Below are 24,383 nucleotides of genomic sequence, written 5' to 3' on the forward strand. Positions count from 1 at the left end.
TCAGGAGCTATCAGTTGCCCATCCATCCCTGGTTTAGAGTAAAGACACTAAATCAAAGACTTACTACAGACAAAGAGGTCAAAGAGGTAAGAGTGTGTGGTGAGAGTGGTTCAAAAGTAGGTGTTGACTACTACTGAATCCAGGTAACAGTGTGATAATGTTGTGAGAATGTCAAGGCATATCTCCAACCCATTCCAATGTGCCATCTCTGTTGTGCTGTTCTGTCACTGTGATGTTAGCGTAGGCTGAACACCAGTAAGTCAGCAGAAGCTGGAAAGTAACAAGTGCGAGTCGTGTCACCGACGTTGCGTAGTGGACGTGTTTTGTCGTTTCCACTGTTATTGTTTGCGGCGGATGCGGCGACAAAATTGCTTTGTACCGTAAACACAAGCCGTGATTGGAGGAGAGGAGTAACAGCCAATCCTCTGGGAGTGTTGAGACAAACAGCAAACGAGAAAGCCAGCGAGGTTACTGCCCCTCCTGAGGCTAATGCTAAATAATGCTAACAACTTTTTTCCCCTTCGTCTTCACTACTTCACAGTTGTTATGTTCTGTTAATTACTGATGTCCCCATTAAGAATGGAGCACCCTTGGTCATGCGCAGTGTTGTTCTATGTTGTTCTGGTACTAACTCGTTTTAGTAAATGTGAAGCTCCAGTTCAATTTCTTGTATTCAGAGTCTTTCTTATTACATAAATAAGTAATAAGAGCTAAGACACAACAACACTTCTGTTCCAAATGAGATCGCTCGCCTCCTCGTACCTCTCATCGTAGTCTCTTGATCGTCTCTCTCCCCGTAGACGTATCAAATGTTATTTGTCACATACACATGGTCAGCAGATGCTAATGCGAGAGTAGCGAAATACTTGTGCTTCTGGTTCCAACAGTGCAGTAATATCTAACAAGTCATCTAACAGTTCCCCAACAACTACCTAATACACACAAATCTAAAAGGAAAGAGAATATGAAGAAATACAGTTGAAGTCAGAAGTTTACATACAACTTAGCCAAAAACATTTAAACTCAGTTTTTCACAATTCCTGACATTTAATCCTAGAAAGAATTCCCTGTTTTAGGTCAGTTAGGATTACCACTTTATTACCACCATTGTGCTTTGTGGGATCTTGTCTAGGTATAGTTTCCTGCGCGCACGACTTTGAGCTTCACGTTTTGTTTTTCGCTTTGTTGTTTTTGTTCTTTGAGATTCTCTTCCAAATAAAAGGAGGGAAACATACCACGCTGCATCTTGATCCACTCCTTATAACGATCATGACAGAAGAACCCACCAACAACGTACCAAGCAGCGTGCCCAGGAGGAAAGCCAGGAGTGGAGGACATCCTGGACGTGGGAAGAGATTATGGCAGGAGACAGAAGCCTGCCATGGAAGCAGGCGGAGGCAGCACTGTCTCCAGTGCGCATTCACAGCCCGGTGCGTTCTGTGCCAACTCCTCGCACTTTTTGTGCTAAAGTGGGTATCTGTCCAGGACGAGTTGTGCCGGCTCAGCGCGCCTGGTCTCCAGTGCGCCTCCTCGGTCCAGGATATCCTGCGCCGGCTCTACGCACTGTATCCCCAGTGTGTCCTGTGCCAGCTTCCCGCACTTGCCATGTGAAGGTGGTCATTTGTCCAGGACGCATTGTGCCAGCTCTACGCTCCACACTCCAGTGCATCTCCACAGTCCAGTACGTCCTGTGCATGCTGCCCGCACTCGCCCTGAGGTGCGTGTCACCAGCCCGGTGCCACCTGTACCGGCCCCACGCATCAGGCCTGCAGTCCCCAGTCGAGAGCTTCCGGCGACAGTTCCCAGTCCAGAGCTTCCGGCGAAAGTTCCCAGTCCGGAACCTCCTAAGACGGTCCGCGGTCCGGAACCTCCTAAGACGGTCCACGGTCCGGAACCTCCTAAGACGGTCCACGGTCCGGAACCTCCTACGACGGTCCACGGTCCGGAACCTCCTACGACGGTCCACGGTCCGGAACCTCCTAGGACGGTCCACGGTCCGGAACTTCCTGGGACGGTCCACGGTCCGGAACCTCCTGGGACGGTCCACGGTCCGGAACCTCCTGAGACAGTCCACGGTCCAGAACCTCCTGAGACAGTCCACGGTCCAGAACCTCCTGAGACAGTCCACGGTCCAGAACCTCCTGAGACAGTCCACGGTCCAGAACCTCCTGAGACAGTCCACGGTCCAGAACCTCCTGAGACAGTCCACGGTCCAGAACCTCCTGAGACAGTCCACGGTCCAGAACCTCCTGAGACAGTCCACGGTCCAGAACCTCCTGAGACAGTCCACGGTCCAGAACCACCAGCGACGGTCCACGGTCCGGAACCACCAGCGACGGTCGGCGGTCCAGAGCCTCCAGTGACGGTCTGCGGTCCAGAGCCTCCAGTGACAGTTCGGTTCCTCCTGCGAGGATCCACGGTCCGGAGCTTCCGGCGACGATCCATGCACCAGAGCCGCCATGGAAGATGATGTATCTGCGAGCGGAGTGGGTACTTCGCACCGGAGCCACCCCCGACGGCAGATGCCCACCCGGACCCTCCCCTATTGAGTCAGGTACTGTCATGCCCTGACCATAGAGAGCAGTTTATTCTCTATGTTGGTTGGGGCGTGACAGTGACTGGGGTGGGTTATCTAGGTGATTAATTATCTATGTTGGCCTGGTATGGTTCCCAATCAGAGGCAGCTGTTTATCGTTGTCTCTGATTGGGGATCATATTTAGGCAGTCATTTTCCCATTGTGCTTTGTGGGATCTTGTCTAGGTATAGTTGCCTGCGAGCACTACTTTGAGCTTCACGTTTCGTTTTTTCAGGTAATTTTTTTTGTTCTTTGAGTTTCTCTTCCAAATAAAAGGATGGAAACATACCACACTGCAACGTGGTCCACTCCTAATAACGATCGTGACAAGAGAATGATTTATTTCAGCTTTTTTTTCTTTCATCACATTCCCAGTGGGTCAGACGTTTACATACACTCAATTAGTATTTGGTAGCATTGCCTTTAAATTGCTTCCCACAATAAGTTGGGTAAATTCTGGCCCATTCCTCCTGACAGAGCTGGTGTAACTGAGTCAGGTTTGTAGGCCTCCTTACTCGCACAAACTTTTTCCATTCTGCCATCATATTTTCTATGGGATTGAGGCCAGGGCTTTGTGATGGCCACTCCAATACCTTGACTTTGTTGTCTTTAAGCCATTTTGCCACAACTTTGGAAGTATACTTGGGGTCATTGTCCATTTGGAAGGCCCACTTGCGACCAAGCTTTAACTTCCTCACTGATGTCTTGAGATGTTGCTTCAATATATCCACATAATTTTCCTTCTTCTTGATGCCATCTACTTTGTGAATTACACCAGTCCCTCCTGCAGCAAAGCACCCCCACAACATGATGCTGCCACAAATGTTCTTCACGTCGATATAGGACTCGTTTTTACTATGGATATAGATACTTTTGCATCTGTTTCCTCCAGCATCTTCACAAGGTTCTTAGCTGTTGTTCTGGGATTGATTTGCACTTTTTGCACCTAAGTACATTCATCTCTAGGAGACAGAACGAGTCTCCTTCCTGAGAGGTATGACGGCTGTGTGGTCCCATGTAGTTTATACTTGCGTACTATTGTTTGTACAGATGAACGTGGTACCTTCAGGTGTTTGGAAATTGCTCCCAATGCTGAACCAGATGTGTGGAGGTCTACAATTATTTTCTGACATCTTGGCTGATTTCTTTTGATTTTCCCATGATGTCAAGCAAAGAGGCACTGAGTTTGAAGGTAGGCCTTGAAATACATCCACAGGTACACCTCCAATTGACTCAAATTATGACAATTAGCCTATCAGAAGCTTCTAAAGCCATGATATAATTTTCTGGAATTTTCCAAGCTGTTTACAGTCACAGTCAACTTAGTGAATGTAAACTTCTGACCCACTGGAATTGTGATACAGTGAATTATAAGTAAAATAATCTGTCTGTAAACAATTGTTGGAGAAATTACTTGTGTCATGCACAAATTAGATGTCCTAACCAACTTGACAAAACTATAGTTTGTTAAAAATAAATTTGTGGAGTGGTTGAAAAACGAGTTTTAATGACTCCAACCTAAGTGTATATGTAAGCTTCCGACTTCAACTGTAAATATATGGATGAGCAATGGCAGAGTGGCATAGGCAAAGTGCAAAAGATGGTTTAAAAAACAGTATATACATATGATATGACTAATGTAAGATAAGTATACATTATTAAAGTGGCATTATTTAAAGTGGCATTGTTTAAAATTAATAGTGATCCACTTGTTAAAGTGGCCAGTGATTGGGTCTCTCTGAGTTAGTGATTGCTGTTTAGCAGTCTGATGGCCATGAGATAGAAGCTGTTCTTCAGTCTCTCGGTCCCAGCTATTATGCACCTGTACATACCTTGCCTTTTGGATGGTAGCGGTGTGAACAAGCAGTGGCTTGGGTGGTTGTTGTCTTTGATGATATTTTTTGTCTTCCTGTGACATCGGGTGCTATAGGTGGTATGGAGGGCAGGTAGTTTGCCCCCGGTGATGCATTGTGCAGACCGCACCACCCTCTAGAGAGCCTTGCTGTTGAGGGCGGAGCAAATGCCACACCAGTCTGTGATAGAGTCCGACGGGACACTCTCGAATGTGGATCTGTAAAATTTAGTCAGGGTTTTGGGTGACAAGCCAAATTTCTTCAGCCTCCTGAGGATGAAGAGGCCCTGTTTCGCCTTCTTCACCACACTGTCTGTGTGTGTGGACCATTTCAGTTTCTCGTTGATGTACCGCGCCGAGGAACTAAAACTTTCCACTTTCTTCACTGCTGTCCCTAGTATGTGGATAGGGGGGTGATCCCTCTGCTGTTTCCTGAAGTCCATGATCATCTCCTTTGTTTTCTTGACATTGAGTGAGACATTGTTTTCCTGACACCACACTCTGAGTGCCCTTACCTCCTGCCTGTAGGCTGTCGCGTCGTTGTTGGTAATCAAGCGGGGTGGCCCGCTACTGAAGTGGGTCTAGGGTGGCTGATAAGGTGAAGGTGATCTGATCCTTGACTAGTCTCTCAAAGCACTTCATGATGACAGAAGTGAGTGCTACGGGGCGGTAGTCATTTAGTTCAGTTATCTGAGGAACGTGGCTAGGGATGTCGGCCATGACAGCAGCCTTGCTAGGGTTAACACGTTTAAATGTTTTACTCATGGCGGCCACCGAGAAGGAGAGGGGGGAGCAGTTCTTGTTAGCGGGCCGCAATGGTGGTTTCTCTGTAAGTGTGACGTCGGTGTCCGTGACGTGGCTGGTTTTCTTTTTTGTAGTCCGTGATTTCCTGTAGACCCTGCCACATACGTCTTGTTTGATCTGCCTTGCAGAGGGAATACCTACACTGTTTATATTCAGGCATATTCCCAGACTTCCATGGTTAAATGCGGTGGTTCGTGCTTTCAGTTTTGTGCGAATGGCACCATCCATCCACGGTTTCTGGTTAGGATAGATTTTAATAGTCACAGTGGGTACAACATCTCCAATGCACTTCCTTATAAATTCATTCACCAAGTCAGCATATAGGTCGATGTTATTCTCTGAGGCTGACCGGAAAATATCCCAGTCCGCGTGATCAAAACAATCTTGAAGCATTGATTCCGATTGGTCAGAGCAGTGTTGAATGGTTCTAGTCACTGGTACATCCTGTTTGAGTTTCTGCCTATAAGATGGTAGGAGCAAGATGGCGTCGTGGTCGGATTTGCCAAAGGGAGGGCGGGGCAGGGCTTTGTATGCATCACAGAAGTTACAGCAGTGGTCTAGTGTATTACCCTCACGTGTAGTGCAATCAATATGCTGACTTAGATTTCAAATTTGCTTTGTTAAAATCCCTAGCTACAATAAATGCAGCCTCAGGATATATGATTTCCGGTTTACATAGAGTCCAGTGAAGTTCCTTTAGGGCCATCTTGGTGTCTGCTTGAGGGGGAATGTACACAGCTGTGACGATAACTGACGATAATTCTCTTGGAAGGTAACATGGCCGGCATTTGATGTGAGGAATTCTAGGTCGGGTGAGCAGAAGGACTTGAGTTCCTGTATGTTGTTATGATTACACCATGAGTCGTTAATCATGAAGTATATACCCCCGCCCTTCCTCTTCCAAGAGAGGTGTGTATCTCTGTCGGTGCGACGCATGGAGAAGCCCGGTGGCTGAACCGATTCCGACAACATATCCCGAGACAGCCATGTTTCCGTGAAACGGAGAACGTTACAATCTCTGGAAGGCAACCCCCTTGCTCGAATTTTGTCTACCTTGTTGTCAAGAGACTGGACATTGGCGAGTAGTGTACTCGCGAGCGATGGGCGCTGTGCACGTCTACGGAGCCTGACCAGGAGGCCGCTCTGTCTGCCCCCGCCGTTGTCTTGGGTTGGCTTCCTTGGATTAGATCCATTGTCCTGGGTGGTGGTCCAAACAGAGGATCCGCTTCGGGAAAGTCGTATCCCTGGTCGTAATGTTGGTAAGTTGACATCGCTCTTATATCTAATAGTTCTACCCGGCTGTATGTAATAAGATTTAAGATTTCCCGGGGTAACAATGTAAGAAATAATACATAAAAAAAAGCTAAATACTGAATAGTTTCTTAAGGACTCGAAGCAAGGCGAACATCTCTGTTGGCGCCAACTACCCACCGTGAGGTCTCCATGGTGGTTTGTTCCAAGTTACTTACTCCAGGGTAGCCATATTATTTTGGGGTATTTTTTTCCCAAGTGGTTATTGTTTTTTTCTCCCACCAACCCTATTCAAAGAGCACTGCCTACTTGTCTCAGCAACACAGTTTATTCAGAGCCTATTCAAATTAAGTTTCAATTTGTGAGGCTGGTAACTCTAATTACCGTATCCTCTGCAGCAGAGGTAACGGAGTCTACCTTTCTTGTGGCGGTCCTCATGGGAGCCAGTTTCATCATAGCGCTTGATGGTTTTTGCGACTGCAGGATTGACTGACCGTCATGTCTTAAAGTAATGATGGACTGTCGTTTCTCTTTGCTTATTTGAGCTGTTCTTACCATAATATGGACTTGGTATTTTACCAAATAGGGCTATCTTCTGTATACCACCGCTACCTTGTCACAACACAACTGATTTGCTCAAAAGCATTAAGGAAAGAAATTACACAAATTAACATTTAACAAAGCACACCTGTTAAATGCATTCCAGGTGACTGCCTCATGAAGCTGGTTGAGAGAATGCCAAGTGTGTGCAAAGCTGTCATCAAGGTAAATGGTGGCTACTTTAAATAATCTCAACCAGCTTTTGTTGAACCCTTTTTTTGGTTACTACATGATTCCATATGGGTCTCCCAAGTGGCGCAGCGATCTAAGGCACTGCATCTCAGTTCTAGAGGAGTCACTACAGACCCTGGTTTGATTCCAGACTGTATCACAACCTTCAGTGATTGGGAGTCCCATAAGGCGTCGCACAATTAGACCAGCGTCGTCCGGGTTAGGGTTTGGCCGGGGTAGGCCGTCATTACTATTTCCGGGAGCATCAACTGTGTAATCTGCCTACCTGGTAGCTACTGGTTTACATTCAGATAAAATTGAGAAATTAACTCAACTCTGTTTTTCTAGATCATTCTATCGAGCCATTTTGCATCAGAATCTACTTCCTGCTCTGTACACAGCTTGTGTTTGTTCATAAATATTCCCGCATCAAACTGTCACGCCACATTGTCTCATTTGAATAAGGCAGCGAGTATTTATACAGGCTTTGCATTGACTGCAGTACAAACTAAAGGTGTAATTACACCTATCCATTTCTTTCAGATCTCTACATAGAATTAAAACACAAATTAAACTGTATTGTCCAACAAAAGATCTAAAGCAATCTGTTAAGACCTGTTAAGACCATATAAGACCAGTACCATTCAGTTTAAGACCCTCACCTAGCGATGCTCCAGTCAGGTTCGATCTTGAAGATGGTGGGGTCATCGGTGTAGTTGAATTTGACCTCTGGGTTTCTGAGCTCAGCTGAGTTGATGTCCACCATGACGGGGGTACCTCCAGGACTCTGACCCGCCGGGGTCACACACACCATCTCCCTGGCACTCCGCCTGGAAGGGAAGAGGGAGTGTGTAACATGAAGGAAAAGCATGTCATGTCACACATACACACACACGCTCTAACTGAGAAGAGGGCCACACGAGGCACACTCACACACAGAGACAAAAAAAATAACACCACACGTAACCTTTGCTCTGTAAAGATCTTCAACAATGCTAAACATGACACACACACACCCAACCACACAAGAACTCTAAGGGAGTTTTCACACATTGTTCTGAGCTATAGTTTGAATCATAGTTTGAATCATAGTTTGAATCATAGTTTGAATCATAGTTTGAATCATAGTTTGAATCATAGTTCGGTTATTTGTATTATTATTATTTTTTGTCTGGTTGGTTTTACATTACCAAATATCAAACAAACTAAAATGCCTAAACAAAACCACATTTTCATGAAAGTCATTAGTTTATTGGAGAAAAATGCTCAAGTTAAATCGATCTATAACTATCAAAAAGCATAACCTGTGTGTCGTGTCCCAAACTTCATTTTACTTTCGCTTTTGTCTTCCAACAACATCCAGGAGGAAAAAGCGTAATAGAAACTATCTGTGACGTGAATAGTGAATTTATTCAGTAGACTATATCCCTGGTACAGACTCAGTCTCCCCAAATCTGCACTGGATGCGCTCATAAATGCGTTGCTACTCAAAGAATGTTTCAGAGATAATAAGTTCTGGTACTGTGTGCATTTCATCAAATGCTGTCAGTCAAACAACCACTAATACTCTGGTTATTTTCCTGTGTTTGGTCTCTACTGCATTCTCACCTGCAGCAAACCGCACCATGGTATGAAATCGCGTTCGGAAAAAAAAAAAAAAAAAAAAAAAAAAAATGGCGCGTTCGGAAAAACCCTCCAAACCAATTTGGTGTGAAAGCCCCATAAGAGCGCCAAGAGCAGCAGAGTCTCTTTCTCCCTGAATGATCTGGAGTGTCAGCCGTCTCTTTCTCCCTGACTGATCTGGAGTGTCAGCCGTCTCTTTCTCCCTGACTGATCTGGAGTGTCAGCCGTCTCTTTCTCCCTGACTGATCTGGAGTGTCAGCCGTCTCTTTCTCCCTGACTGATCTGGAGTGTCAGCCGTCTCTTTCTCCCTGACTGATCTGGAGTGTCAGCCGTCTCTTTCTCCCTGACTGATCTGGAGTGTCAGCCGTCTCTTTCTCCCTGACTGATCTGGAGTGTCAGCCGTCTCTTTCTCCCTGACTGATCTGGAGTGTCAGCCGTCTCTTTCTCCCTGACTGATCTGGAGTGTCAGCCGTCTCTTTCTCCCTGACTGATCTGGAGTGTCAGCCGTCTCTTTCTCCCTGAATGATCTGGAGTGTCAGCCGTCTCTTTCTCCCTGACTGATCTGGAGTGTCAGCCGTCTCTTTCTCCCTGACTGATCTGGAGTGTCAGCCGTCTCTTTCTCCCTGACTGATCTGGAGTGTCAGCCGTCTCTTTCTCCCTGACTGATCTGGAGTGTCAGCCGTCTCTTTCTCCCTGACTGATCTGGAGTGTCAGCCGTCTCTTTCTCCCTGACTGATCTGGAGTGTCAGCCGTCTCTTTCTCCCTGACTGATCTGGAGTGTCAGCCGTCTCTTTCTCCCTGAATGATCTGGAGTGTCAGCCGTCTCTTTCTCCCTGACTGATCTGGAGAGGAAGCAGTCGCTTTTTCCCTGAATGATCTGGAGTGGCAGCCGTCTCCTTCTCCATGACTGATATGAAGTGGCAGCAGTCTCAGAGACTGCCAGTCATCACAATGTGATGCAACCCCCTCCGACATGCAGCCAGCTGTGCTGTGTTCTGAACGTTTTTTGTGGTTTGGCTTTGTTAGCCAAACGTTGCACTCTGCTGAGTGGGTTACTTCCAACCCCTTCCTATTAAGGATAATTTTACTATTTGATTTTAAGACCACTTGAAGCATAAAAAATATAGATTAAAAATAATACCTTTTTATTTGATTTGGCTTTACTGCTATTAGCCCATACAAATGCATTGGATAACAGAGTCACTACATGGAACAGATAGTCCCCTCAGTGTCCGTCTTATATCTGAGAAACATTTTTCATGTATTTAACCCCTTATTTTTGGCACTAAACAGTCTCCCTATTTAGTGCATTCAGAACGTTTTCAGACCCCTTAACATTTTCCACATTTTGTTCCGTTACAGCCTTATTCTAAAATGGATTAAATCGTTTTTTTCCTCATCAATCTACACACAATGCCCCATAATGACAAAGAGAAATACATGCATTTAGACATTTTCTTTTAAAATACCATATTTACATAAATATTCAGACCCTTTGCTATGAGACTCAAAATTGATCTCAGGTGCATCCTGTTTCCATTGATCATCCTTGATTGGAGTCCACCTGTGGTAAATTCAATTGATTGGACATGTTTTGAAAAGGAACAGACCTGTCTATATAAGGTCCCACAGTTGACAGTGCATGTCAGAGCAGAAATCAGGCTGAAGGAATTGTCCGTAGAGCTCCGAGACAGGATTGTGTCAAGGCACAGATCTGGGGAAGGCTACCAAAAAAATGTCTGCTGCATTGAATGTCCCCAAGAGCACAGTGGCCTCCATCATTTTTAAATGGAAGAAGTTTGGAACCAACAAGACTCTTTCTAGAGCAGGCCGCCCGGTCAAACTGAGCAATTGGGAGAGAAGGGCCTTAGTTATGGAGGTGACCAGAGTTCCTCTGTGGAGATGGAATAACCATCCAGAAGGACAACCATTTCTGCAACCTTCTACCAATCACTCCTCATTAAAAGGTACATGACAGCCTGCTTGGAGTTTGCCAAAAGGCACCTAAAGGACTCAGACCATGATTGACCAAGTTAGAACTCTTTGGCCTGAATGCCAAGCGTTACATCTGGAGGAAACCTGGCACCATCCCTGCTGTGAAGCATGGGTGGCAGCATCATGCTGTGGGGATGTTTTTCAGTGGCAGGGACTGGAGACTAGTCAGGATCGAGGGAAAGATAAATGGAACAAAGTCCAGAGAGATCATTGACAAAAACCTGCTCAAGCCTGGGACAAGTCTCTGAATGTCCTTGAGTGGCCCAGCGAGAGCCCGGAATTGAACCCAATCGAACATCTCTGGAGAGACCTGAAAATAGCTGTGCAGTGAAGCTCCCCATCCAACCTGGCAGAGCTTGAGAGGATCTGTAGAGAAGAATGGGAGAAACTCCCCAAATACAGGGGTACGAAGCTTGTAGCGTCATAGCCAATAAGATTTGAGGCTGTAATCACTGCCAAAGGTGCTTCAACAATGTACTTTAGCAAAAATAAAAAATCAAACAGTTTTTGCTATGTCATTATAGGTGTAGATTGATGAGAAAAAAAAGTTTTTCAATCCATTTAGGAATAAGGCTGTACTTTCCGAATGCACTGTACTTCCTTTCATTTTTCCAACTGGTACCGGGGGAACATCAGATGAGTCATTTTGGCCTGTGGGTGTCCTAGAGCAAAACAACCAAGGAAAAATAAAGCGTGTGGCCCGAAATATTTTGGATGTTACGGAAAAAGTTGGCAGATTGGCTGTACCAACTTCAGATGGATCCCACGATGTTGTGGGGGTCGTAGAGCAAAACAGAGAACACCATCGTGTTCCTGAGAGGCCAAACGGTTCAGACGCTACACACAAATTTTGGGATGTCTCATGGTCTGACAAACACTGCTCGAGCTCTATCATCTTTCCCCGCAGATGCGGAAGTGCGACATATGCGGATGCGGTGGATTGAGACACATCCAATGCAAATAACAGATCTCTAGCTTAAACTGACAGATTTTTATGGGAGTTTATTATGCTAATTACATTTCTGCAGGGGCGCAGATGTCGACCTTAGGGCTAAGGTTAGCAGTTCAGGTTTTGGGGTTAAAGTTTTGGGTTTCGGGAAAATAGCATTTTGAATGGGAATACAAATTCACGTCAAAAAAGCTACTGTATGTGTGTAGGTGTGGGGCTGTATGTGTGTGTGTATTTACATTTTTATTTATCAAGGATCCTCAACAGTTCCTGCCAAGGCAGCAGCTACTCTTCCTGGAGTCCAGCAACATTAAGGCAGTTATATACAATTTAAAAAGTGATATGACATTACATTTCACAACACTTTTCACAACACATTGTGTTCCCTTAGGCGACTACTCTACTACCACATACCTACAATACAAAATCCATGTAATCCGTGTAGCGTGCGTGTTTTATCATGTGAATGTATGTGGTAGCGCTTGTCTGCGTTTGCATGTATCTGTACCTGTGCGTGTGTCTCTTCACAGTCCCCGCTGTTCCATAAGGTGTATTTGTATCTGTTTTTTAAATATGATTCTACTGCTTGCATCAGTTACCTGATGTGGAATAGAGTTCCATGTAGCCATGGCTCTATGTAGTCTGTTCTTGACTTGGGGATTGTGAAGAGACATTTTGGTGGCATGTCTTGTGGGGTATGAAACTGAACAATAGTCTCGGTGCGACAAAACTAGGGCTTGTAGGACCTTCCTTGTTGATAGTGTTGTTAAAAAGGCATAGCAGCACTTATTATGGACAGACTTCTCCCCATTGTATCTACAGTTCTATAAACATGTTTTGACCATGACAGTATACAATCCAGGGTTACTCCAAGCAGCTTAGTCACCTCAACTTACTCAATTTCCACATTATTAATTGCAATATTTAGTTGAGATTTAGGGTTTAGTGAATCATTTGTCCCAAATACAGTGCTTTTATTTTTTTAAACATTTTATTTAGGAATAGCTTATTCCTTGCCACCCATTCTGAAGTGAATTGCAGCTCTTTGTTAAGTGTTGCAGTGATTTAACTTGCTGTAATAGCTGACGTGTATAGTGTTGAGTCATTCGCATACATAGACTTTACTCAGCCAGTGGCATGTCATTAGTAAAAAGTTAAAAAGGTGCCTAGACAGCTGCCCTGGGGAATTCCTGATTCTACCTGGATTATGTTGGAGAGGCTTCCATTAAAGAACACCCTCTGTGTTCTGTAAGACAGGTAACTCTTTGCCTACAATAAAGCAGGGGGTGTAAAGCCATAACACACGTTGTTCTATCTGCAGACTATGATCGATAATGTCAAAAGCCACACTGAAGTCTAACAAAATGGTTCCCACAATCTTTTTATCAACAATTTCTCTCAGCCAATCATCAGTCATGATTGTGCCCTGCTTGTTGAATGTCCTTCCCAATAAGCATGCAGATAGTTGGTTGTCAATTTGTTTACAGTAAAATAGCACTGTATCTTGTCCAACATTTTTACCAAGCGTTTACTAAGGGTTAGTAAAAGGATGATTGGTTGGCTATTTGAGACTGAGAAGGGGGCTTTTACTATTCTTTGTTAACCAAATTACTTTTCCTTCCCTCCAGGCCTGAGGGAACACACTTTCTAGTAGGCTTAGATTTTTAATTAAAAATATATATATATTTCACCTTTATTTAACCAGGTAGGCCAGTTGAGAACACGTTCTCATTTACAACTGCGACCTGGCCAAGATAAAGCAAAGCACAGTCAATAACACAATAGAAAAATCGATATACAGTGTGTGCAAATAGAGTAAGTGGGTAAGGCAATAAATAGGCCATAGTAGCAAAGTAATTACAATTTAGCAAATTAACACTGACGTGATAGATGTGCAGATGATGATGTGTAAGTAGAAATACTGGTGTGCAAAAGAGCAAAAAAGTAAATAAAAACAAAATGGGGATGAGGTAGGTAGTTGGGTGGGCTATTTACAGATGGACTATGTACAGCTGCAGCGAACGGTAAGCTGCTCAGATAGCTGATGCTTAAAGTTAGTGAGGGAGATATAAGTCTCCAACTTCAGCTATTTTGCAATTTGTTCCAGTCACTGGCAGCAGAGAACTGGAAGGAAAGGCTGCCAAATGAGGTGTTGGCTTTGGGGATGACCAGTGATATATACCTGCTGGAGCACGTGCTACGGATGGGTGTTGATATGGTGACCAGTGAGCTGAGATAAGATGGGGCTTTACCTAGCAAAGACTTATAGATGACCTGGAGCCAGTGGATCTGGCAAAGAATATGTAGCGAGGGCCAGCCGACGAGAGCATAAAGGTGACAGTGGTGGGTGGTATATGGGGCTTTGGTGAAAAAACGGATGGAACTGTGATAGACAGCATCCAGTTTGCTGAGTAGAGTGTTGGAGGCTATTATTATTTCATAATTTAATCAGTTATACATGGATGTGTAGTGTCAGCATTTGTTGCTAGCATGTCATGCTAAAATGTTCTAATCTTACCAATGAAAAACAATAATTATCAGTGGGTTTTGTCAGTGGGCTTTGTAATGAATGAGCAATCTGATATAATGAACAATGGAGCTGAGTTTACCTTCTTGTCCAAAATTTCATTTAAGGTGCTCCAAAGCTTTTTACAATCATTCTTTATATAATTTATCTTTCTTTCTTAGTATGGTTTCTTCTTCTTTTTATTCAGTTCGTCACCTGATTTCTCAATTTGTAGTATGTTTGCCAATCGGTTGTGCAGCCAAACTTATTTGCCATTCCTTTTGCCTCATCCCTCTCAACCATACAATGTTTTAATTTCTCATCAATCCACAGGGATTTAACAGTTTTTAATGGTTAGTCTGGTTGCTCCTCATTACACACCACAGAGCAACAAATATTATTTACATCAACAACATAGGAATCACTACAAAACTTATTGTATGACCTGTTATACACTATATTAGGCTGTGGTATTCCTAGATATGGCTACTATATTGTGGTCACTACATCCAATGGATTTGGATACTGCTTTAAATAAACATTTCTGCATCCTTAGTAAATACGTGACCAATACATGTTGATGATTTAATTGCTGTGCTGTTTGTCACTACCCTGGCAGGTTGACTGATAACCTGAACAAGGTTGCAGGCACTGGTTACAGTTTGAATCTGTGGGCAGCTTAATGAAAGCCAGTCAATAATTAAATCACCCAGAATATATATATATCTCTGTTGATATCACATACATTATCAAGCATTTCACACATGTTATCCAGATACTGAGTGTTAGCACTTGGTGGTCTACAGCAGCTTCAGGTGAGATAGATGAACCTGTAGCCATATTTCTTCAACAGTGTGTGTGATGAGTGCACAGACTTTCCTATCTTACAACAATTATTTTGTACATAAATCCCATCTATTGTGGACCAGAAACAGAGAGAAGGAGAGAGAGGAAAGAGGACAAAAACACATTAGTGAGACACCAGCAGCTGAGGGGAAACTAAGTGGAAGGGAAAATAAGCTAGGGTGCATTTCTGCGAGCACATCCCGCTGTCTCGTAACAAGCAATATAAACGCCCCGTCTTCCAGGGCATGGCTGAAAGGTGAACGGGGAAGAAGGGAAGGAAAATAAGAAAAAGAAAAGCGCCTTTTCCACATTCCGCTTGTACGTGGCGTTGGTGGATGGAGCGAGACGTGATGTCCCAGATGTGCTCAATTGGATTCAGGTCTGGGGAACGGTCGGGCCAGGCCATAGCATCAATGCCTTCCTCTTGCAGGAACTGCTGACACACTCCAGCCACATGAGGTCTAGCATTGTCTTGCATTAGGAGGAACCCAGGGGCAACCGCACCAGCATATGGTCTCACAAGGGGTCTGAGGATCTCATCTCGGTACATAATGGCAGTCAGGCTACCTCTGGCGAGCACATGGAGGGCTGTGCGGCCCCCCAAAGAAATGCCACCCCACACCATGACTAACCCACCGCCAAACCGGTCATGCTGGAGGATGTTGCAGGCAGCAGACCGTTCTCCACGGCGTCTCCAGACTGTCACGTCTGTCACATGTGCTCAGTGTGAACCTGCTTTCATCTGTGAAGAGCACAGGGCGCTAGTGGCGAATTTGCCAATCTTGATGTTCTCTGGCAAATGCTAAATATCCTGCACGGTGTTGGGCTGTAAGCACAACCCCCACCTGTGGACGTCGGGCCCTCATACCACCCTCATGGAGTCTGTTTCTGACCGTTTGAGCAGACACATGCACATTTGTGGCCTGCTGGAGGTCATTTTGCAGGGCTCTGGCAGTGCTCCTCCTGCTCCTCCTTGCACACAGGCGGAGGTAGCGGTCCTGCTGATGGGTTGTTGCCCTCCTACGGCCTCCTCCACATCTCCTGATGTACTGGCCTGTCTCCTGGTAGTGCCTCCATGCTCTGGACACTACGCTGACAGACACAGCAAACCTTCTTGCCACAGCTCGCATTGATGTGCCATCCTGGATGAGCTGCACTACCTGAGCCACTTGTATGGTTTGTAGACTCCGTCTCATGCTACCACTAGAGGGAAAGCACCGCCAGCATTCAAAAGTGACCAAAACATCAACCAGGAAGCATAGGAACTGAGAAGTGGTCTGTGGTTATCACCTGCAGAACCACTCCTTTATTGGGGGTGTCTTGTTAATTGCCTATAATTTCCACCTGTCTATTCCATTTGCACAACAGCATGTGAAATTTATTGTCAATCAGTGTTGCTTCCTAAGTGGACAGTTTGATTTCACAGAAGTGTGATTGACTTGGAGTGACATTGTGTTGTTTAAGTGTTCCCTTTATTTTTTTTGAGCAGTGTATTTTGACAAGGTTGTTGTAGGCCGGCAAAAAATAGTGTGAGAAGAGAGGGCCAGAAATAGAGAAACAGAGAGAGACAGAGAGAAAGTGGAAGGAAGGGGTTGCAGAGGGAGTGGCTGAATGATTAGGGTAAATGCACTTTGATTAAAGCGGCCGTGTTGAACTCTGAGACAAAAAAAAAACATTAGGGCGTGAGGGACACGTGGAAAAGTCAGGTCACTTTTCACATCCATTATTTTAGGGACAAAGAACATCACTATGCTAGAGCGGGTGTGAAAGGACAATGCTATGTATGTTCTGTTCCAATATCAAAAGTCTAGTGCGGGGGTCACCAACCTTTTCGAGCATGAGAGCTACTTGAAAAAAATGAAACTTGTCTCGAGCTACTATTTTTTTCATAGCTTTCAAATCGGCACATTCTTCTCTTCTCCTTTACCCTGCAACTCTTTCCCTGGTCCTTGGTGTACAAGAGATGTGTTTTCTGTTAACATACCTGGTAAAATAATGGTTAATAAACTACAAAGGTAGCCCCATAAAATTATATTTCCCTGAATTCCGTTTTCTGTTTTATTTTTCCTGGTTTGGGATTTTTTTCCCATTTTTTACTCGCAATATTACAATTATTCATAGAGAAACAATGAAAATGGATGTTCTGAGTCTATGTCAATGCTTAAAACACACATCAATAATATTTTTGAGGTCTGAAATATATATTTGAATGTAATTCCCCTATAATTGAGCATCTATCAAGTGATGTATCATGATGTTTCTGCTGTTAGGCCTACTGCGGCAACACATGTCATGACAAAGTCTGCAAAACAATCGCCACCCAATTGATACAAATAATCATTATATAGTTCTGTCAGGTAAGCCTAGACTGTCAGATAAACGCTGGGAGCAATATTCCTGCAATTTAATTGGCAGACATTGTGTTACGTTTGGCTTTTTACCAGGGATAAAGTCAATGTGGCTTTGATTGAACTAGACAAAGTGGCAGCAAACCTCCCAGTGGGCATCCACCTTGATTTCACCTATCCTGTTTTTTCAGATTAGTGCAGATGAAGGAGATTAGGGGAGGAAGCTACCTTTGACTATTGAGAGGAGCCCTCGTGTGACTGTAGCAGAACAGATCAAGATGACTAACCCTAACCCTGTCATATTATATTATCACCATCCATTTGTATCGCTAGTATTTGGAATTCTATACCAAATACAGCAGCTGTCTTTTCAGGGCTAGTCAAGGTTTTAGCTCAACATGTTTCCTCATATCAACAGTCAACATGTCATTGCAGCATGCATATATTCCCCTTGTATAAACCGTGTCACATATGGCTGTCTATATACCACCCACCAATCATATCGATAGTGCTTACATTAAATCTAAAGCTAATTGTTCCAAGAAACTACAGTCTGCGTAGCAAGATAAATGTATGGGCATTTCCAGGGTCTTTAAAGGGGGGCTGAACTGGCTGATTTTGCCTGAGTTTTCCTCTTCCTAATTAAGAAATGCGACTGAGAAGATAAAATGAGTGTCTTGTGGGGTGGTTTAATGTGGGCTGTGAACATTTGATTGTCTTCTCCCATGTTCTTCTCTCATTCAGTTTTCATTCTTTTCGTTTTCCATGTCCCCAACCCTCTTCTTAGATGTGTTAACAAAGCATTCTCCTCTCTGTGAGGTTCTGACCATCTGATAATATGTTCATTTGAGGCTTTATATGAGTGCACGGAACCCTGCGAGTTCACGGTGTGTGTGTGTTTCACCATGATGGACTATGAAAGCAGAGATCGCTCGCTGCAGGAGAACAGACTCTCTGTGTATCGTGTTTTCTCACCTTATCAAGCTCGTAACATGTAGCGCAACGGGCAAACATGATTACTATAGAGAGTATTTGATACCCTAATTCTAGGGTTGCTCTTCAATGGAGGGTTAACCATAGAACGTTGGTCATGCCTGTAGCAGAGATAGTCATTCTCAAAATAAACGCAGTTAGTGTGACCACTTACAACAGTTAACTTATAGAGATATCGATACAGCACTAAACACATTAATGTTATCAATAATAAACAATATCCCAAAGACAAGATGAGTGGGCGATGTGAGAGTTTACCTCTCGAAGCGGCAGGGATGGAGGCCGATCTTGACCGCCACAGCGCTGCCAGCGTTGAGGTGGCTCCCCTCAATGGTGATGCGAGTTCCCCCCGAGAGGGGGCCCTTGGAGGGCTGTACCCGTGTGAAATAGGGAGACTGGGGAAGAGGAACACACCAAGAGAAGACATCAGATAGGAATTCATTTGTTCTGGGATCAACTGTTGTTTTTCAATTGATGAAAGAACACAACCTTACAGAAGGACATTTCAACACAGGTATGATGAGAGCTTACCACAAAAGTGAAGGCCTTGGGTGAGACGACTTTGTAGTCGGTGTGTGTGCAGTCCCTCACACATACTTCCACATGAGCCTCCTGCACACGGTAACCTGTCGCATCAGCCAGCTTACACACGATCCTGAGACAGAGACAGAGACAGACAGAGAGAGACAGAGAGAGACAGAGAGAGACACAGAGAGAGAGAGAGACATTTGATCATAGCCATTGACATATCCATAGCATTAGTCCAAGGGTTACCAAGCCATAGAACGTGGCAATAGCCCTGCACATATCCATAGCCATGCTGTGTGTGATGATGACAACCACTGGTTCCTAGAGAGGTACGATAGGAGAGAGGTTCAATGTGTCTCTATTAGAGGTCGACCGATTATGATTTTTCAACGCCGATACCGATATTGGAGGACCAAAAAAAGCTGATACGATTAATCAGCCATTTTTTAAATATTTTTTATTTGTAATAATAACAATTACAACAATACTGAATGAACACTTATTTTAACTTAATATAATACATCAATAAAATCAATTTAGCCTCAAGTCAATTTGGTTTAAATAAGGCAAAAACAAAGTGTTGGAGAAGAAAGTAAAAGTGCAATATGTGCTATGTAAGAAAGCTAACGTTTCAGTTCCTCGCTCAGAACATGAGAGCTGGTGGTTCCTTTTAACATGAGTCTTCAATATTCCCAGGTAAGAAGTTTTAGGTTGTAGTTATTATAGGAATTATAGGACTATTTCCCTCTATACCATTTGTATTTCATTAACCTTTGACTATTGGATGTTCTTATAGGCACTTTAGTATTGCCAGTGTAACTGTATAGCTTCCGTCCCTCTCCTCGCTCCTCCCTGGGCCAGAACCAGCGACAACGACAACAGCCACCATCGAAGCAGCGTTACCCATGCAGAGCAAAGGGAACAACCACTCCAAGGCTCAGAGCGAGTGACGTCTGAAACGCTATTAGTGAGCGCTAACTAGCTAGCCATTTCACTCCGGTTACACCAGCCTCATCTCGGGAGTTGATAGGCTTGAAGTCATAAACAGCGCAGTGCTTGACGCACAATGAAGAGCTGCTGACAAAATGCACGAAAGTGCTGTTTGAATGAATGTTTAAGCGCCTGCGTCTGCCTACCACTGCTAGGTCAGATACTTAAGATACTTGTATGCTTGTACGCTCAGTCAGATTATATGCAACGCAGGACACGCTAGATAATATCTAGTAATATCATCAACCATGTGTAGTTAACTAGTGATTATGATTGATTGTTTTTTATAAGATAAGTTTAATGTTAGCTAGCAACTTACCTTGGCTTACTGCATTCTCATAACAGGCAGTCTCCTTGTGGAGTGCAATGAGAGAGAGGCAGGTCGTTACAAATACCGATTTCCGATTGTTATGAAAACTTGAATTCGGCCCTAATTAATCGACCATTCCGATTAATCATTCAACCTCTAGTCTCTATGAGTGTTTTAGAGGAGATTATAACCCCATAAGCCTTGTGTTTGGCCTTGGGCGGTGGCTTGCCAAATGAAAATTCATTTTAGAAATGATTCAGGCAGAGGACAAGAGTCAGACATGTGCTAGCATGTGTGTAATCAGCACGGACACACCACACACACAGAGGATTGAGCACACACATACACGGATGCATGCATGCATACACACACAAACACACACGCACACAGAGCCCTCATGTTTTACCCTCCTGAGGCACTCTGGACTGTTAATTAGCCACATAAAAGGAGACAGGGAGAGAGAGAAGGAGAAAAAAGAGCTGGATTTAAGTGAGAGGGGGGTGATTAATTGAACAAGCTCGTATCCTTCCCATCTCTCTACTGTCCCCCCCCTCACTCCCTCCCTCTCTTTATCCGCCTGCGATGAGTTATTAACCAGTTAGAGCTCTAGGGGCGCTATTTCATTTTTGGATAAAAAACGTTCCCGTTTTAAGCGCGATATTTTGTCACGAAAAGATGCTCGACTATGCATATTCTTGACAGTTTTGGAAAGAAAACACTCTGAAGTTTCAGAATCTGCAAAGATTTTGTCTGTAAGTGCCCCAGAACTCATTCTACAGGCGAAACCAAGATGATGCATCACCCAGGAATTAGCAGAATTTCTGAAGCTCTGTTTTCCATTCTCTCCTTATATGGCTGTGATTGCGCAAGGAATGAGCCTACACTTTCTGTCGTTCGCCCAAGGTCTTAGCAGCATTGTGACGTATTTGTAGGCATATCATTGGAAGATTGGCCATAAGAGACTACATTTTCCAGAGGTCCGCCCGGTGTCCTTTGTCTAAATTTGTGCGTAATCTTCAGGTGCGGTCATTTTCTCCTGGGATTCAGGAGAGAAAGCATGTTTCCAAGAACGATGTATCAATGAAGAGATATGTGAAAAACACCTTGAGGCTTGATTCTAAAAAACGTTTGCCATGTTTTCAGTCGATATTATGGAGTTAATTTGGAAAAAAGTTTGCGTTTTGAGGACTGAATTTATGGATTTTTTTTGGTAGCCAAATGTGATGTATAAAACGGAGCTATTTCTAATACACAAGGAATCTTTTTGGAAAAACTGAGCATCTGCTATCTAACTGAGAGTATCCTCATTGAAAACATCAGAAGTTCTTCAAAGGTAAATGATTTTATTTGAAGGCTTTTATGTTTTTGTTAATGTTGCGTGCTGGATGCTAACGCTAATGCTAACGCTAAATGCTAACGCGAAATGCTAACTCTAGCTAGCTACTTTTACACAAATGATTGTTTTCCTATGGTTGAGAAGCATATTTTGAAAATCTGAGATGACAGTGTTGTTTACAAAAGGCTAAGCTTGAGAGATGGCATATTTATTTCATTTCATTTGCGATTTTCATAAATAGTTAACGTTGTGTTATGCTAATGAGCTTGCTGATAGATTTACACAATCCTGGATACAGGGGTTTTTTCATAGCTAAACGTGACGCAGAAAACGGAGCGATTTGTCCTAAACAAATAATCTTTCAGGAAAAACTGAACATTTGCTATCTGAGAGTCTCCTCAATGAAAACATCTGAAGTTCTTCAAAGGTAAATGATTTTTTTGAATGCTTTTCTGTTTTTTTGTGTAAATGTTGCCAGCTGAATGCTAATGCTAAATGCTACGTTAGCCATCAATACTGTTACACAAATGATTGTTTTGCAATGGTTGAGAAGCATATTTTGAAAATCTGAGATGACAGTGTTGTTAACAAAAGGCTAAGCTTGAGAGCTAGCATATTTATTTCATTTCATTTGCGATTTTCATGAATAGTTAACGTTGCGTTATGGTAATGAGCTTGAGTCTGTATTCACGAACCCGGATCCGGGATGGGGAGATCAGAAAGGTTAACTCCGTTGCTTTTGTCCTCGCTGTAGGTGGCCACGGCAACCGCTCTCCATCGCCGTGGCGATGACGTCCGCGTTCCGATGCAATTATTTGTTTGGTCTCACGCAGGCAGGGACAACGATTAGAGTGAGGAGAGTTTTTAGGAGATGATTGTGTAAATGGAGCCATTTTCACTGGCATCATCACAGTGATGATAAGAGGAATATCAGGTAGACAAATTGGAACCAAATAACAGAGTGAGAGACAGAATGATATAATGTATGCGAGTGTGAGAAAATAATCTGACGATGTACTATTATGTATTATTATGTGTGTATACTCTATTTGCATGTGCTGTATGCACACAACTTACTGTCGGAGGACATGTGTGTTTGCACGTGTGTTTGCGCATCTACTCCTTTGTGAGAGCGTGTGGGCTGAGCTTGACCAGACCTGAATCCGTGGCGACCTTCTCCAATCGCCACACTGCACAGCCAGTTAACCCTAACCTTTGTGCTCATTGCCGTAACCTGCCTCCTCCGTTACGGCTCTGACAAGTTCACAGAGATGACACGAGCAGTCACTTCCGAGTCGCTCCATATGGGGAAAATGTCTTTAAATCAGCCTGACTGGTTTAGAGTGTGGACCACTGCTGCCAAGTGTTTGCCATCATGGCAACGTGCCCTACTTGTAACCGAAAAGACGGGGGTCAAGCGTTAGCCCCTCACGTTTGGAGGTGACAGCAGGGTTGAAACAAACACAAGTATCCTTGAAACAACTATCTTCACATACAGTAGGGTCCAAATATGTTTAAGTACAGATATAAAGCAAATCAGAAATATCCATCCACTTTTATGATTGTAGGATATTTGTCAGTACCGATGACAGTGATGCAAAGTGTTTTTGTTTGTTGACGGACCTTGTGGTGCTTGGGGAAATGCAGCTTTCCAAAGTCATTTACGCTTCTAAACACTAAGGTCCTTCATATAAGCATCATACACTCTCACCATGAGTCAGTGAGAGTTTATGACGTCAGCGTGATTTGAATACGGTTGAAAAGGTGTTTGTGCATGATCTGTATCTCTTAGTGAGCCAGACAAGTAATCTAGGATGCCAGGAAGTAAGAGACTAGGGCATTTGTGGACTGAGACAAAGAGATGAAAGAGAAGAAAGTGAGATGAGTAGATAGAAAATAGGGCTAACAGTTGGAGGGAGGGGAGACATGCATACCGAGAGAGAGATACAGAGATGGAATAAGGCATCAAAACAGAGGAAGGAGTACAAAGAGACTAATAGTCACTGACTGTTCAGCGCTGATGTACTCTGCCTCCACGGGGGTGCAGGCCACCTTGCCGATGCGGACCCCCGTCTGGATGTCCTTGAACTGCAGACCCAGGTTCTCCCCCGTGATGGTCAGCATGGTTCCACCCTGTCTGGGACCCGTCTCTGGAGACAACTGGAGAGGAGTGAGGACAGACCTGAGTTTCTAGTTTTAATTTCACCCGCACAAATACAGTGAAATGAATTTATTGCAAACTCCAAATCCAACAATGCAGTAACCACTAAAAATAAGGCAGAACAAAAGCACACAATAAATAAAGATAAGAAGAACAAGCTATATACAAAGTCAGTTCCAATACCATATTTACAACGTGCAGAGATACTGGAGTGATGTAGGTAGACATGTGTTGGGCTAAGGTGACTAGGCATCATGATGCATGATAAATAGAGTGGCTACAGCGTATATGATGATTGTATGTGAGTGCGTGTGTGTCGAGTCAGTATAAATGGGTGCGCATGTTGTGAGTGTGTTGGCGTGTCAGTGTGCAGTGTGTAGAGTCCTGTGAGTGTGCATAAAGACTATAAATATAAATAAAATACAAGGGTCAACTCAGATAGCCATTCTGTTAGAAGCTGTTCAGGAGCCTGTTGGTGTCAGGCTTGATGCACCTGTACTGCTTACCGTGCGAAAGCAGAGAGAACAGTCTATGTCTATTACTG

The 24,383-nt window shown here is 43.9% G+C and overlaps 1 protein-coding gene across 3 annotated transcripts in view; it reads right to left on the reverse strand.

The window, feature by feature from the left end:
• The window catches only part of LOC110528476 (plexin-A1), a 388,596-nt gene that overhangs the window by 61,003 nt on the left and 303,210 nt on the right, over positions 1 to 24,383 (reverse strand). For all 3 annotated transcript variants that reach the window (XM_021610568.2, XM_036984053.1, XM_036984054.1), the window contains exons 13-16: positions 23,687 to 23,838; positions 19,046 to 19,169; positions 18,773 to 18,909; positions 7,917 to 8,084 (exon numbers count right to left, since the gene is read on the reverse strand). In XM_021610568.2, the coding sequence (XP_021466243.2) occupies positions 7,917 to 8,084; positions 18,773 to 18,909; positions 19,046 to 19,169; positions 23,687 to 23,838 (581 nt within the window). The remainder of the gene's footprint in view (positions 1 to 7,916; positions 8,085 to 18,772; positions 18,910 to 19,045; positions 19,170 to 23,686; positions 23,839 to 24,383) is intronic.

The sequence above is a fragment of the Oncorhynchus mykiss genome, chromosome 7 (assembly GCF_013265735.2).
Source record: "Oncorhynchus mykiss isolate Arlee chromosome 7, USDA_OmykA_1.1, whole genome shotgun sequence".
NCBI lineage: Eukaryota > Metazoa > Chordata > Actinopteri > Salmoniformes > Salmonidae > Oncorhynchus > Oncorhynchus mykiss.